Source organism: Notothenia rossii (genome assembly GCF_949606895.1).
Source record: "Notothenia rossii genome assembly, chromosome: 7".
NCBI lineage: Eukaryota > Metazoa > Chordata > Actinopteri > Perciformes > Nototheniidae > Notothenia > Notothenia rossii.
This window is the reverse complement of record NC_136905.1, coordinates 82,438,960-82,454,088: the sequence shown is the minus strand read 5'-3', so window position 1 is coordinate 82,454,088 and position 15,129 is coordinate 82,438,960. Positions and strand designations below refer to the sequence as shown.

Below are 15,129 nucleotides of genomic sequence, written 5' to 3'. Positions count from 1 at the left end.
TTTTGGCCACTTTATGTCATAACGATGTTTTGGCTTGTGTAACCATTAGCCAATCAGCAACCCCCCCCCCCCCCCCCCCCCTTTGGAAACAGGGCTGAAACAGAGGGGATTATGGGTAATGCTGAGACATGCTCTTTATATATCTGAGACCTGTGATATATTGATGAAAAACAGTATCATAGGGGACCTTTGAGTTATTTAAATGTATTTAAAAGTTGATACAATTATTTTTCTTTGCAGCCCTTTTACCCTCTGGAGTTGAATATAAACACGTTGCATAAACATAAAGCCCATAACTGCTTATATTAGACCCAGTTAAATGATTATATATTCCACATTTTGATAGGCATGCACAATGGGACATCATTCTTGTTGTGTACTTGCAAAACTCCCAATGCAGGAAATGGTTAAATAAAATAGAACGAAATCAGGATTACTTCCTAGCGTCCCGTCTCTTTTCTTTAATTAGTCTTAAAAATGTAAAAGTATTTTCAAACCTAAAATCTATTGGTGGTAATTTAAGGTAAATACACAACTGAAAATAATCTGCCCCTTCCTTCAGACTTCCTTACAGAGCCCCTCCTCCAACACACACATGAACGCGCACATGACCAATGAGGGCACGAGATTAGTTTGTGCACAGATGGAAGGCTGACAGGCAGGTGGGCCATTACTTTGGCCGGCTCAGATGATTGGTCGAGCTTTCTACAGCACTACGGCTTCCACTGATTATATACTTTTATGGATTATAACCCCACCTTTAAATCCGATGCTCTCACACCAATCATCTAATTTCCTGAAGGAGTTTTCATGTCCAAGCAAGCGACAACAGATTAATACAAACAAGACTTTATTTTTTGTATCATTCACAAATTAGGAAACAGAACAGCTTCGGGGCTTTACATCCAGAAGATACGACTAAAGACGAAGCAGCTGCACTTTATATTCATTCATCACGCTCCACAGATCATCCACCTTGCTACAGGCGCAGGGGGAAGTTAAGGATTATTTACTCACATATTAAAGTTGGCACTTTTTTTTTTTTTTTTTTCACTGTAGTGTAGTTTGGATTCTGTAAATTGACGTCTGGTTTTATTGAAGATGTCTCCGTTCGACGCTGCGATGAGACTCCAGTGTTTGGGATTAAGAGGTTCATTAAAACATGAGCCAGAAGACGTCCCGACTGTAGAGCCTCAGCTGCACCACGAGGACATCTGGAGGTTGATTGAGCAAATAAACGAGCCAACTTTGCACCCCGCCCCCCCCTGCAGAAACTGGCACCTCGAGGAAACCCTTTTCATATCTCAGGGAGGAAACGTTCATCTACTGACTTAAAACAGACAGAGTGAGAACAGAAAGCACGGCGGAGCGTTTAATAATTTAAAGGTCATAAAGCTGCTAACCTGCAGGGGGGAGGGGAGGGGGGGGGGGGGGGAGGGGGGGGTTGGATTTAGGCGGGACATTAAGAGCAGGAAGCAGCTTCTTCTAAAAATCAGTGCATACATGTATAGCTATTTCCATAAATAAATCATACATTTTCCATGATAAAAAAGTGTCCGTTTGCAGTCACGTGATATCGATTTTTAGATTTTCTTTTTTAGTCTTAAAGTTCTTCAGGATCCAACCGGCACTAGAATAGTCCAAAGATAGCCGTAGATCAGAGTGTATTTACACACACACACTCCTCAGGGCGGACTGGAACGTGCTGGTAACGCTTCAGTCTCGGCTGGTGGATTAGTCATTTTATCTCACTGAGAAAGAAAGAAAGAAAGAAAACAGCGATCTGGCGTGTGATCCTCTCCGGAGGCTGCGTTCAGGCTCAGTTGAGTTTGATGGGCAGGTCCTCTCCGTACTTGCGGAGGAACTTGCTGTGGTTGTGGTCCACGGCCCACAGCGGGGGGAGGTGTCTCGGCTGCATGGCCTTCAGGAAGTGCTGCCTCCAGCGGCGCTCCAGCTCCATGAGGCCCTGGAGACCCCGATCAGCTGACGCCCGCACCACCTTCAGACCGTGAGGCACGTACGCCTCGTTGAAGATCCTTCAGAAGAGAGAGAGAGAGAGGGGGGGTCAGCGTTGAGTTAAAACTGACAAGGGTCTTTAAAGACTGCATGTAAAGCAGGGCTGCAACAAACGACTCATTTGATAATTGATGAATCTATTGATTAATGAAACGATTAATCGACTATTACTGTATGTATGTAGCAACTTTTAGATTTAGCTTGAGGTTGTTTTAGGCGTGAGGAAACTAACAATGAAGACAATAAAGATGAATACTTGATTCAGAAATACACATTATTAAATTAACTAAACAAATTGTGAACAAAACTAACATTTCTTTTTATTTAAATTAAATACATAATATTTCACATCAAAAGAAACAACAATGTTTTAACAAATCGTATTAAATAATCTGATGATAGAACTGTGAACAGAATAGCTGAAACTTTAACTAAATAAATAACTCAGTTACCTCTAATCATTAACCCATGTTTGTATCATGTAGTTAACTCCGTGTGTTGCTGCTAGCATACATAACACCTGACGGGGAAACGTTACTCGTGGACGGGGCTACAGAGCTGCTAGAAAGACAGTCGGTGCATTCCTCCGTCTGAACGTGGTGCACTTTAGCTAAATGTTTAGACAAACTGCTCGTGTTACCGCCCTTACACGATAAACTCTTATTGCACTTTAGGTAACGAGCATTACATTACATACATGACATATCTTTTTTAAATGTCTCCAGTACCGATAAAAAGACCAATAACGTTGGAGCTTAACGGCGCGTAAAACACACGTGATGACGCCACCAACGAATCGACGACTGAATTAGTTGGCGACTAATTTGGTAATCGATTAGTTGTTGCACCCCTAGAGTAAAGGATATTCTTGATTTGTTATTAAAGCTCTCTTATCATACTATTTTTAAGCATATATTATAGGTCTCAGATATATACAAATATATCAAAAACATGTCTATGAAGTGTTTCTCAAAATACCAAACAGGTCACCCACTCTAGCCATGCCTCATATCCCTCTATGGCAGCCCTCGTAGAGAAGGGCTGATCCTGGGTCAGTAGCTTTAGAGAATTAATGAAAAATTGCATATTTCTTCTGCAGGAGAATCCTAGCCAGATACAGCCATTTTCAAGATTGTATTCCTCTTAATATTTTGGGTTAGGTGAAGAAATATTAGTTTTAATCCCAAATAATCTCATGGATTGAAATGAAAATCTAAACAATTATACTATTTGAACCCCCCATGGTTCCTGACCTGGTCTCCAGCTCTGCTGCCTGCTGCAGCTGCTCCTCGGTCAGCTGCTGTTCCTCGTGGCTCTGCAGGAACCCTCTGATGACGTCCTGCAGCTCGTGCCTCCTCGGCTCCGGCAGAGCGTCTCCGGCCGTCAGCAGCGCTCGGGCCGCAGAGCGAACCCTCCTCCGGTCCGAGTCCTCCAGACGCACCCCCTCCTCGCAGCCCTGCGGCGCAGAGAACTCGTTGGCGAGTCGCTGCTTCAGGAAGCCGTCGTGCACGTTGGAGGCGGCGTGGCAGCAGGTGCACAGCAGCAGGATGTCGTGGGAGTTGTGGTCCTTCATCTCCGTGGGGAAGTGCCTGCGGTACTCATGAGGCACGATGTTCTTCCTGAGGGAGCAAAGACAAGTATGAAAATCTCTGGTGATAAAAAACACGTTTCTTACACACCTATCGGGTCTTACATTTTTATTAAAGGTCACCCATCATGCTATTTTTAGGCAATAGCATAGATCTCAGATATATACAAATATATACAAACATGTCTATGAAGTGTTTTGCTCAAAATACCAAACAGATCACCCATTCTAGCCATGCCTCATATCCCTCTATTTCACTTCCTGTTTCTAAAGTGCTGATTTCGGTATAAAGCTTTAAAAAAGAGGAGGGGGCTGATATCATGCGGGACCCGGCAGCTACTGTCTAAACTAAATACTGCCGTGATGAAACGCCATATCATGGATTATCAAGGATTCTCTCTGAAACAGTATGGAGCTCAAAGGCTTTCTCTCTTGCCGGTTATACCACAAGGTGAGTTCCTTTTTACTTCCTGCTTCTTCACACACATGCTCTCCAGCACAGGTTAGCTCTGAGTGTTAGCCATGCTAATGTAAACACCGGCCATATTACGTCCAAAACAGTCGGGCATTGTTTCTGATAGCAACGTTTCTGATAGGGCCGTGGGTCCACATTTCAGATATTACGTCATATCGGACGCAAATCTGGATCAGCTCCGTTGTTCCCCCGTTTTTAGAGATTTGGGTACGGAGGAAAAGAGAGGGTTTTATTTTCTGACGCTGCGTGAGTTCCCCGACACACCGGGGACACATGTTGATGTATAAAAGACATCAAAAAGTGCATTTAAGATGATAGGAGACCATTAAAATCAGAATCAGATTTATTACCAGGTAGGCTGACATGTATGAGGAATTTGGCTTGATGTCATGGTGCGTACATACAAATGTACATACAAAAATATAGCAGTATTTACATACAAATGGAATAAAATACGGCAGTAATAAACAATTTTAAAAAACAGAAATATGTAATATACTGTAATGAAGGGCTGAAAGGCTAAAAGTTGTTTTTACTTAACAATCCAACGCTTGTTAATTCCTATAGTCTAATCAGGGTTCGTACAGCTTTTAAAGCAGTGACCACCAACTGGCCACATCCGGCCCGCCAGACATTCTCATCCGGCCCGCACGACGGGGGTGACTGTGGCGTTGGCGTAGTGGTTACTGCGTTCGCTTCCCACCCATTTTTTTTTTTTTTACAACGTCTCGTGAGTAAGGTGCAGTACCGGAGTCCAACAGAGAGGCAGCAGCTGCGGGTCAGTAGACTGCGTACTGCGAAACCTTCCCTGCCTTTAAGAATTGATCCTTCGTTGTGAACAGCGCCATATAGAGAGAATACATTACATTCTATTACATGGCTCTGGTTGTGAACTGTCTTCTTTGTGCACTCCGCAGCAAAGCAGTAGCGCCGCTGCGACAGAGCCCAACAGAGAGGCAGGGGCTGCGGGACAGTAGCCTAGAAGCAGGGTTGGGTTGTAACGGAATACATGTAACGGCGTTACGTAATCAGAATACAAAAATCAAGTAGGCTAACTGTATTCAGCTGGCGTTACACTTGAAAAACGAGTAATCTGATTATAGTTACTTCCGTAAACCTGAAGTGAATACATTTTGAAATACTTGGAATTATTGGTGGAAAAGATTCCCCACAAAATGTAATATTCATTACCGGCAGAACTGTGTGCACACTGCACAGCGCTGCAGCATGTCTGAGAGCAAGAGAGAGATGGTGTCTGTGAGGCCCCGCCCCCGCACGCAGAAGAGAGAGATATCTTTTTAAATATATTGAAAGTTAGAAACGGAGATGGTTTGATAAAATGTGCAAAATAACGTTTATGTAGCATGTATTTATTGTCGAAATGATGACATTTATAACGGGATCAAATCAAAGTGAATGGCCTGCTGCTGAATGCATGGGGCAAGTGACTGGAAACAGTTTTAAAAGTTATTACATCGTTTCAGATGATAAATAATAATTCATTCTATTTAGGGGCGCCTTTCAAAGCAATATGTTTCACGAAGCATCGCACTTTGAGGATTTCTTTAACTTCTAACAACATTTGCATGCATTTCATAGGCGCAAAAAGTGTAAAGTAAACCAAGAGCGACCTGATGTAGGAGTCTGCCTTCCCACAGACCACGCAGAGGTTCTCCTTGGCCGTCAGATAATAATCCTGCTGAGAGTCGGGACGTCCCGACGGCTCGAACAGCAAACGCACCACGAACGGCTCTTCACTCTGCAGCACTGAGACAGATAAATCACACGTTCAGACCCACGGAGACAGAAGAGAGAAACCTGAGTGAGAGATGTTTAGAGTATGCTCAGGGGTCTCCGTGTACCTCCTATTCCTTTATCTAGGTACCATTTGGCCTTCTTCTTGTCGCAGGTGCACAGCGGCTGGCCGTCAGGAGCGTGGAGGAAGCAGTTATCGTAGAGAGGAGACTTCCTGGAACACGGACAACATAAAAAACATTAACAAAAGATAGCAAAGTGCATCATGGGAGTTTGCTCTTACAGTCAGCTTCCTCCAACTGAGATCAAGATATATTTCATGATTATACATCTGAACATCAGATGATGTACTCTTTAAGAGAGGACTCTTTAAAGTAGACACGACATACTGATATACACCTGAACATCAGCAGGAGAGGACTCTTTAAATTAGACACTACATACTGATATACACCTGAACATCAGCAGGAGAGGACTCTTTAAAGTAGAGACACTACATACTGATATACACCTGAACATCAGCAGGAGAGGACTCTTTAAAGTAGAGACACTACATACTGATATACGCCTGAACATCAACAGGAGAGGACTCTTTAAAGTAGAGACACTACATACTGATATACACCTGAACATCAGCAGGAGAGGACTCTTTAAAGTAGAGACACTACATACTGATATACACCTGAACATCATCAGGAGAGGACTCTTTAAAGTAGAGACACTACATACTGATATACACCTGAACATCAACAGGAGAGGACTCTTTAAAGTAGAGACACTACATACTGATATACACCTGAACATCAGCAGGAGAGGACTCTTTAAAGTAGAGACACTACATAAGGATATACACCTTAACATCAGCAGGAGAGGACTCTTTAAAGTAGAGACACTACATACTGATATACACCTTAACATCAGCAGGAGAGGACTCTTTAAAGTAGAGACACTACATACTGATATACACCTGAACATCAGCAGGAGAGGACTCTTTAAAGTAGAGACATTACATACTGATATACACCTGAACATCAGCAGGAGAGAACTCTTTAAAGTAGAGACACTACATACCGATATACACCTGAACATCAGCAGGAGAGAACTCTTTAAAGTAGAGACACTACATACCGATATACACCTGAACATCAGCAGGAGAGAACTCTTTAAAGTAGAGACACTACATACCGATATACACCTGAACATCAGCAGGAGAGAACTCTTTAAAGTAGAGATACTACATACTGATATACACCTGAACATCAGCAGGAGAGGACTCTTTAAAGTAGATACACTACATACTGATATACACCTGAACATCAGCAGAAGAGGACTCTTTAAAGTAGATACACTACATACCGATATACACCTGAACATCAGCAGGAGAGGACTCTTTAAAGTAGATACACTACATACCGATATACACCTGAACATCAGCAGGAGAGGACTCTTTAAAGTAGAGACACTACATACTGATATACACCTGAACATCAGCAGGAGAGGACTCTTTAAAGTAGATACACTACATACCGATATACACCTGAACATCAGCAGGAGAGGACTCTTTAAAGTAGATACACTACATACTGATATACACCTGAGAATGAGCAGGGCCCCTTTAACTTGAACTCCCCTCTCTAAAACAAGAGGCCTGGTAACTTTCTCTGATAACTTCAGACACAGACGTCCCATGAGTTAAACCCTTCATCTGGTTATATTATATAGAGTTTAAAGCACCAACATTTAGAAAGTGTATGGTGAAAATGTGGCTTACAATGTGATAAAAAGTCACTTTATGGCTCCTGGCAATGAAGCGTGATTTAAAAAAAAGGGATACGACAACATTACAGCAGACCAGAGAAAGTGTTATTCATTAAAATAACGTGTTTCTCTGCTTAAAAACAACAACATATATTACATAGATCTAAAATACACAGAGCTGAAATGTTAAACCAAAAAAAATCCACATAAAATCAGCAGAAGATAATGCATTAAAACAAATAAAAACGGTTTTATCTGTGATATTTGTCCCCCCCCCCCTCACCTGGCGGAGTAGCCCACACCCAGCGGTTTCCTCTTGTTCTTCCGAGGGTCTGGGACTTGCTGATCTCCAGACTCCGGGCTTTCAAAAGTGGGCATTGTCCGCGTCCGCCTCCTCTTCTCTCCTTCCTTACCCTCAGAGTCTCCTCGGCCCCTGAAGGACACGTCCAGCAGACCCTGGCAACGAGACGCCAGCTCAGAGTACGAGCTCTCGCTGGAGCACTGGGGTCCCGATCCAGAGTCCAGGCCCAGGAGGTGCAGGAAGAGCGCGATGGACACCTGGGCGTCCCGCGCAGCGTACGTTATCTACAGGGGAGCATGGAGGAAACGTTAGAGAACCAACGGAGCAGTATCAAGGTCTTTGATTTATATACCGTAGGGTCAGGCTATGCCAAAGTGAACACGTGTCTATGAGAGAGATTTAGCAAAGTTTCAACCATGGAAACTTTGCTAGTGGGATTGGACATGGAGAAATAGAGTGCCAAAGTAACGGAAGTAAGTTAGCATTTCACCACTTCCGGTTCCCTCGTCTCAGAGCCAATGGGATCTCTCCATAGGATGTTGGAAAATATCTGGAAATAAGGTCTGTGGTTGAGACACATTGAAGAGACGGATCACGTTTTGTTCTACGACATTAAGGTGCTGCTCACACGGGAACGTTTGTGCACAGTATGCGTTTTCAAAAAAGTCTTCCGTTCACACGTATTCGTTTCATTTGACGTGTCTGTTCACACGAGAACGCTGGAAACGCTGTAGTACATATGCCGGGACTGTAAGTGGCGCTGTAACTTCCGCCACAAAATACACCAAAAGCAGCGAAGAAGACCCCGGAGCATGGTTGCCCTTCTGTTTATGCCCCGCAGTGGATTTAGCAACATGTCGTAGTTCATGTAATTCTCCATGTACAAGATTTTGCACTAACATCTGTAGCATGGTCAGTGGCACTAGCAGTAGCTACTGACCATGCTACAGCAGTGAGCAGCAGAGGTAGGGAGAGGCGGGGCTATGGCTTCATCTATCGGGAAATTATCGTGTAGAGGCGATTACACGGAGCCGTTTGCGTTTCGTTTGCAAATCTATCCAACTTGGGACCCGTTATCGTTTGTGGGGTCTGTTTCTATCGTTTTGTTACGGACTTGTGTAAATGAAAGGGCTATACGCAAGAGAAAAAATGCGGATCCAACCCGTTTCGTTCTCGTGTAAACGGGGCCTTAATCCATCAGCAGTGACCCTACTGGTGATTTCTGAAGAGTTGACGTGTCTAAAAAAACGATGGTTGTTAACAAGTGGCTTTGTGCTGACTCCTTTCAAGTGTCATTACGCCGAACACGTAAACACTCCCGCTATCAAGAGTTTTAACCGGTTACCTTGGCGACACACTTTACCTCAAACTGACTATATACAGTATTGATTGTCCTTCCTCCTTATCTTCCAACCATTTGGACGCAGACTTGCATTTCCCCATAACGATGTTGTTTAACAACCGGCGTAAACGGACCTTCACGCTATCAAGCAGTGAGCGTGCGATGTCCTGTTCAGATGACGTCAAATCCAACGGGATGCCATAAATAAACTACACAGAATCACACTACACACCTACGCAATGATTACATTCAGGCAGACTGTAGAATACAACCTCTTTGGACAATTTAGATACTTATTGAAAACAAGCTACGAAATGTAATACCTTGGAAAATGCCGTTTAATACTTTTTAAGACCCCGCGGAGACCCTGTGGTATACAAATAAACTTGCCTTTAACGCTTGACATCATTGTTCTTGACATAACTCGTTTTGAAAGAAGATTGACTTTTCTGTGTTTTAACAAAGTGTGATCTCATGTGATGCATATCAAACTAAACCCATCTATGCAATGCATCTTTTGTACTGTTTATTTTAGGGATGCACCGAATATTCGGCCGCCGAAAATTATCGGCCGAAAATGGTTAAAAAGGCCCTTTCGGCTTTCGGCCGAAAGGGTTCTAGCTCCGAAAAAATATCACCGAATGTCAGAGAACAGGGTTACGTTGGTAAACTAACGTGTTGTTGTGATGACGTAATCAAAAGGCGGCGACAAGCACGGCGCGCGACCATGCTCGCGGCTGGCTCACAGCCAACATGTCTGCCGCTTGGAGATATTTAAAAATATCAGAGAAAGAGGCGCAGATTGTGATTTGTAAAACGTGTTCAGCTGACATTTCTCAAGGGGGTGTAACTGCAAAGACTTTCACCACTTCGGGATTACTCCACCACTTCAAATCAAAACACCCGGACAAATATGCGGAGTAAGATCAAATCACAAGCACTGACAGCGAGAGACTGTTCAGCGCTGCCTCTCATGTGCTTGATGAGAAGAGGAACAGACTTATGGCTGATAAAGCAGAGAAGCTACTGTTCATTAAAAAGAACCTCCCACTTTCCCTTAATAAGTAGACAAGGCTGGCTTATCATAAGCTTATCTAGTTCTACATGTCTACTCTATACCCACTTTCCTGAACCATTTTCATTGTGAGTTATAATTCACCATCTCAGGTTATCATTAGGGGGAAATGACAGCAGCACAGTGTTCAATATATTGTACTTTCGGTATCTAAATGATACAATGTTGTTTACATTGCTCATGAGGACAGACCACCTTATTTGCAGATTCTTGAAATTGTAATTTAATTTGTAATTGATTGTGGATTTTGTATCCAGTTTTCACTTTATGTGTCTTTATACAATGTTTACTACTTTGCTTATGAAATTGAATTGTAATTTCATTTGTAAATAGTTACTTTCATGTGGATTTATCCAGTTTGCACATTTGTATGCATGCACTTATAGGTGCATTTGTTGTTGTTGAAGGCCTGGCTGTTACAGTCTTTATTTACACTATTTTGTTGTCGGCCTACTGGCCTGGATGTTTATGCAGTTTTAAAGCACCTTGGCTTTGTTCTGAATGCACTTTGTTGTAGTTATCCTACAGAGAAAAGAAAATGCACTTGACTTGGAATTAATAATGGTAAAAAATGTATACATTATATATATATATATATATATATATATATATATATATATATATATATATATATATATATCTATTAATCATTTTCGGCCTTTCGGCATTCGGCCAACTGTTTCCTATTTTCGGTATCGGTTTCGGCCAAGAATTTCCCATTCGGTGCACCCCTAATTTATTTATCCAGAAGAGTTTCATACTCCAACTGTCCATCACCTTGTGTTGTCTATAAAGAAAATAAATGGATTTCTAGAACCAGGAGAAACTGAAACGGTTTCCCCCAATCCACAACTCCACAGCCTCCTGAAGTGTTCCCTAAAGCAGCCGTAAGACATGAGATCTTGGGCGTGCTGTGATTGAAAGGATCTGTACCTGCTGCAGCGTCAGTCTCTCTGCCTCCCAGTCGCTGCAGCGCAGCTCCAGAGATTTATCCAGAGACACGTTCAGCAGATCCTCCGCCAGAGACTTCAGACTCAGGCCGTTACTCACCGTCACCTGCCTGGAACCACAGACAGGGTTTAAGAGGATTACAAAAAACAACAAAGAAAAGTATTTGGATTTCTGAAAGGTCGTCCTGACACAGACTTTGATCAGATGTCAGATTGGAGCGCTGGTCTGCAATGTTTTTTTGCCTGTTTGCGCTGGACTTCTTGTCGCTTACGCAGAGCTGTCTGCAAAATAAGCCACTCTGATTGGCTGTTCAGCTTAAGCATGTGGATGTGAAGAGAATCAGAGAAGAAAACAAACTAAATCAGGAGGGCTCACATACTCTCTTCATATTCATCTACTAAAACATGAAATGATAGGTAATGGGGGAAACTGGTGTAAAAACGCTCGACAAACTGCGCTGTGTTTTAACGTTCATAACAACGGTTACGGCCCGTCCACACACAGGCATGAAAAAAATCTTTCTTCGCCCATTCACTTCAATGGGGTGACGTAGAAGATTTGTAATCTTCGCCGAACTGCATTGTGGGGAGCGGAGCATGGCTTTGCAAGCATCGTGAGCATCAAAAGTTGAGCAATGTTCAACTTTTGATGCTCCCGATGCTTTCGAAGCTGGCATCAGCCAATCAAATCCCGTTTATGCAAATCCCGCCAGTACAAGCGCTAGCCAATCAAACCGCGTGCAAGCTGGGAGAGCCAGACCGCAGTTCATTTCCTCATATTCCAAACTAGATATTACGGTAGCAAATCACCCGGTTCTTTACGACCAGAACTATTTACCGGGATACAAACCGGAGGAACCAGGCATGGAGGGAGGTGGCAGAGACAGTGGGTGAAACTGGTAGGTTTTCGCCTGTTTGGAGAGTTTATATCCAGTTTACTTCGTTTAAACATTGCTATTGCTTTGTATGTCGGAGGCGGGAGATTCATGTGATTGGTTGTTGGTCGCAAAAAAATCGCCAAGCTTCAGACACGCCCAGCATCAAGAGTTTTTTCATGCCCGTGTATGGACGGGCCGTTAGTTTATCTACATTTCCCTTTTTGAGTACACAACCACGCCGTACCTCTGTCTTAAGGCGAGGTATCTCAGGTCCACCGTGCAGCTCAGCGACAGCCCGTAGTCTCGCGTCAGACGTTTGCCATCTTCATAGCAGCCGACGCCGACTTTTAATACGTGGGGGTCTCTGAGGACCTCCATCAGGCTGAGAGGGAAGCTCTGCTGCCCGCTGCGAAACGCCAGCAGCCTCACGAGGACGCACAGACCGGAGTACGTGGCCATCTGCAGCAGAGACACCGAGGAGGAGCGGCCCTTCACCGACACCTGGGGCAGGAAGAGGAAGACAGGTCAGAGAAATACCAGAGCCAACGAAGCGTGTCGGGTGTTTACAAATCAAATCCATGTGATTCTAGAATATGAAGGTAGCAGAATACAATGTGTTGACCAGGATATGTCTGCAGCTACAAAATACTTGATTCAGATATTTCATATTCCACTCCCTACACGCTTAGTGTGTCTAAAGCCCTTCAATAGAGTTTAGAGATTTCTTATCTTCACAGTTAACCGTATATTGTTCTACTTTTCAATGCTGCTTTAATTCTATTTTGAGATGTTTAAAATTCTAGTATTGTTTATTTCTACTCTTTAATGTCTACTTATATGCAATGTCTTGTTTAGTTGTTTTTTTTGCTGCTAGAACGCAAACATTTCCCGATATGGAATCAATAAAGTACCTCGCTCTTATCTTATATTTCACTGGTCCATTTTGTGATTTCAATACAGTGTTGATTATTTGTACAGCTCTGTTAAAGGTAGGGCAGGTAAGAATGGAGAAACCAGCTCAACCTAAATAAATCTGCCCCTTCCTTCAGATTTCCTCACAGAGCCCCTCCTCCAACACACACGAACGCACACATGACCAATGAGGGCACAGGATAAGTTTGAGCACAGATGGAAGGCTGACAGGCAGGTAGGCCATCCAGTTACTTTAGCCGGCTCAGATGATTGGTTGTGCTTTTTACAGCGCCACGGCTTCCACAGATGATATTCTTTAATGTATTTATTGTCAAAGTATTTAATGTATTTATTGCTATCGGGATGTTAAGAGCATTCCATGGAATATAACAAAGTGTTTCTGAAGTGAATGACCTACCCCACCTTTAAGTAAACCACATTTGAACAGCCCTAATGCAGGGTACATTGCTGAATAACTCAGGGTGGATTTTTCCCTTTTCATAAATAAAAAAAACATGCAAAAGGTTTGCTCTCACGCCGTCGGCCTTTACCCATTCACAGTCGAGCCCCAGAACAGGAAACACCGCCAGCTCCTTCTGCATCAGCGGCCAGATCTGCAGCCACTCCTTCTCCGACCTCACGGTCACCGGATTCACCGTCAGCAGCTGCTCCGAGGACGGGATCCTGAAGGGGTCGGTCGGCTGCGTGGTCTGACTCTCCACCACCGTGAACTCCTTCTCTGGAGGATGTTGGGGGGGCGGTGGAGGGGTGTACAGAGTCTCCACAGCCTTCATTTCCTTCTCTACAGGACAGAGAGCCTCCACAGGATCGGCCACCTTCTGGACGGAAGGCAGCCTCCTCCTCTTTGTGCGGTAAACTCTCCATACGAGCAGACCCCCTAAAGTCACCCCTAATACTGTTGTTATGACCGCGGTTAAAGGTCCACGGTGAGACATGTTGACGTGTAGAGATCCTCCTCTGGCTTAAAAGTGGAAACCTAGAGTGAGACAACACAAACAAAATTGGTAAACAACTTTTTTAAATGCGCCAATCTGACCATTAATGGGTGTTGTTAACAAAATAGTGATTGATGTTTCACCTTTCCTGTGTCAGTGGGATCCCATGTAAACTTGGCTCTGTTTCTGTGATCTGGACAGGCACTGCATCTCTCTGAAACAAGTGAACAGCACACATTGTTATGTCACATATTTGCAGGGTTTAAAAACACATGTCAGCAAACAACCTGACCCTTGCCGCCTCTTACCTCTGGCACCTCTCTATAATGCACGTGTGCACCGATACCTGTATTCCAACGCATGTGTGTATTTGTACTGTAGTTCCTGTAATGTGTGTGTATTCAAACATGTATATAATCCAAGAAGAAAACTTAAATTGCCCAAGGGGATCAATAAAGGTTTATCTTCAAATTGTCTTCCATCAAGTCACATAATTAAGTGTAACACCGGTCAAGTTAGCCACTCCGTTATGTTAGTTTAAAAGCAGAATATGGACATTACAACTCTTTAAACTGTAAATGTAGCTGCTTCATGACTCAGTTGTCGAGTTCATTCGAGTTTAAATAGTTAATGTAAACAAAACAACTGCTAACATACGACCGTTAGAGTGAACGTTTGTCAGCTAGCATTAGCAACACAAACTCTGCTAGCTGTTAGCCGCGTCAAAACAGCATTTAAAACATATTACAATATCATCTCAAATTGACATGAATATGAAGTCAACGTGTATAAAGATTAGTGTTCGTCAATATTCTGGATCGCTTTTCTCATGAAATCAAAGTTAAACCGCCGTTAGCATCTGGTTAGCCAACGTAAGCTAGCCGTTATCTTGCTAACTTCAGCTGCGTTGTTAGGCTGAATTTGATATGTTTCTGCCTAGCAACAGAGCTGCATTTCTGTGAACTTGTAGATGAAGTTTGATTCTTACCTTTACGTTTTTAACCAACACAACTCCAGTTTCACACACATGTTCTCCTGCATTTCTGTGCTAAACTGATGCATGTCTTCCGTGCTGGTTTTATAAGCACGCGGCTATGCAGCCAGCGCCCCCTGCTGTAGGGAG

The 15,129-nt window shown here is 43.3% G+C and overlaps 1 protein-coding gene across 2 annotated transcripts; it reads right to left on the bottom strand.

The window, feature by feature from the left end:
• Positions 1 to 833: 833 nt before the first annotated feature.
• Positions 834 to 15,129, bottom strand: exd2 (exonuclease 3'-5' domain containing 2). 2 transcript variants are annotated; one of them, XM_079641263.1, is made up of 10 exons: positions 14,995 to 15,129; positions 14,150 to 14,220; positions 13,587 to 14,047; positions 12,383 to 12,639; positions 11,244 to 11,370; positions 7,876 to 8,177; positions 5,942 to 6,048; positions 5,711 to 5,846; positions 3,270 to 3,635; positions 834 to 2,036 (listed from the first exon to the last, which is right to left on the bottom strand). In XM_079641263.1, the coding sequence occupies exons 3-10, from the start codon at positions 14,004 to 14,006 to the stop codon at positions 1,820 to 1,822; spliced, it is 1,932 nt and encodes a 643-aa protein (XP_079497389.1). In that variant the 5' UTR covers positions 14,007 to 14,047; positions 14,150 to 14,220; positions 14,995 to 15,129; the 3' UTR covers positions 834 to 1,819. The 2 variants fall into 2 exon arrangements, with proteins under 2 accessions (XP_079497389.1, XP_079497390.1); XM_079641264.1 differs by having other exon boundaries at positions 13,602 to 14,047; positions 14,995 to 15,127.

Excerpts from the sequence above, each read along its gene's own strand:
- exd2 (XM_079641263.1), bottom strand. The coding sequence starts at position 14,006 with ATGTCTCACCGTGGACCTTTAACCGCGGTCATAACAACAGTATTAGGG. Across the intron at positions 8,178-11,243 it reads AGAGACTGACGCTGCAGCAG|ATAACGTACGCTGCGCGGGA; the intron begins GTACAGATCCTT and ends GCTCCCCTGTAG. Across the intron at positions 2,037-3,269 it reads GCAGCAGAGCTGGAGACCAG|GATCTTCAACGAGGCGTACG; the intron begins GTCAGGAACCAT and ends TCTCTTCTGAAG.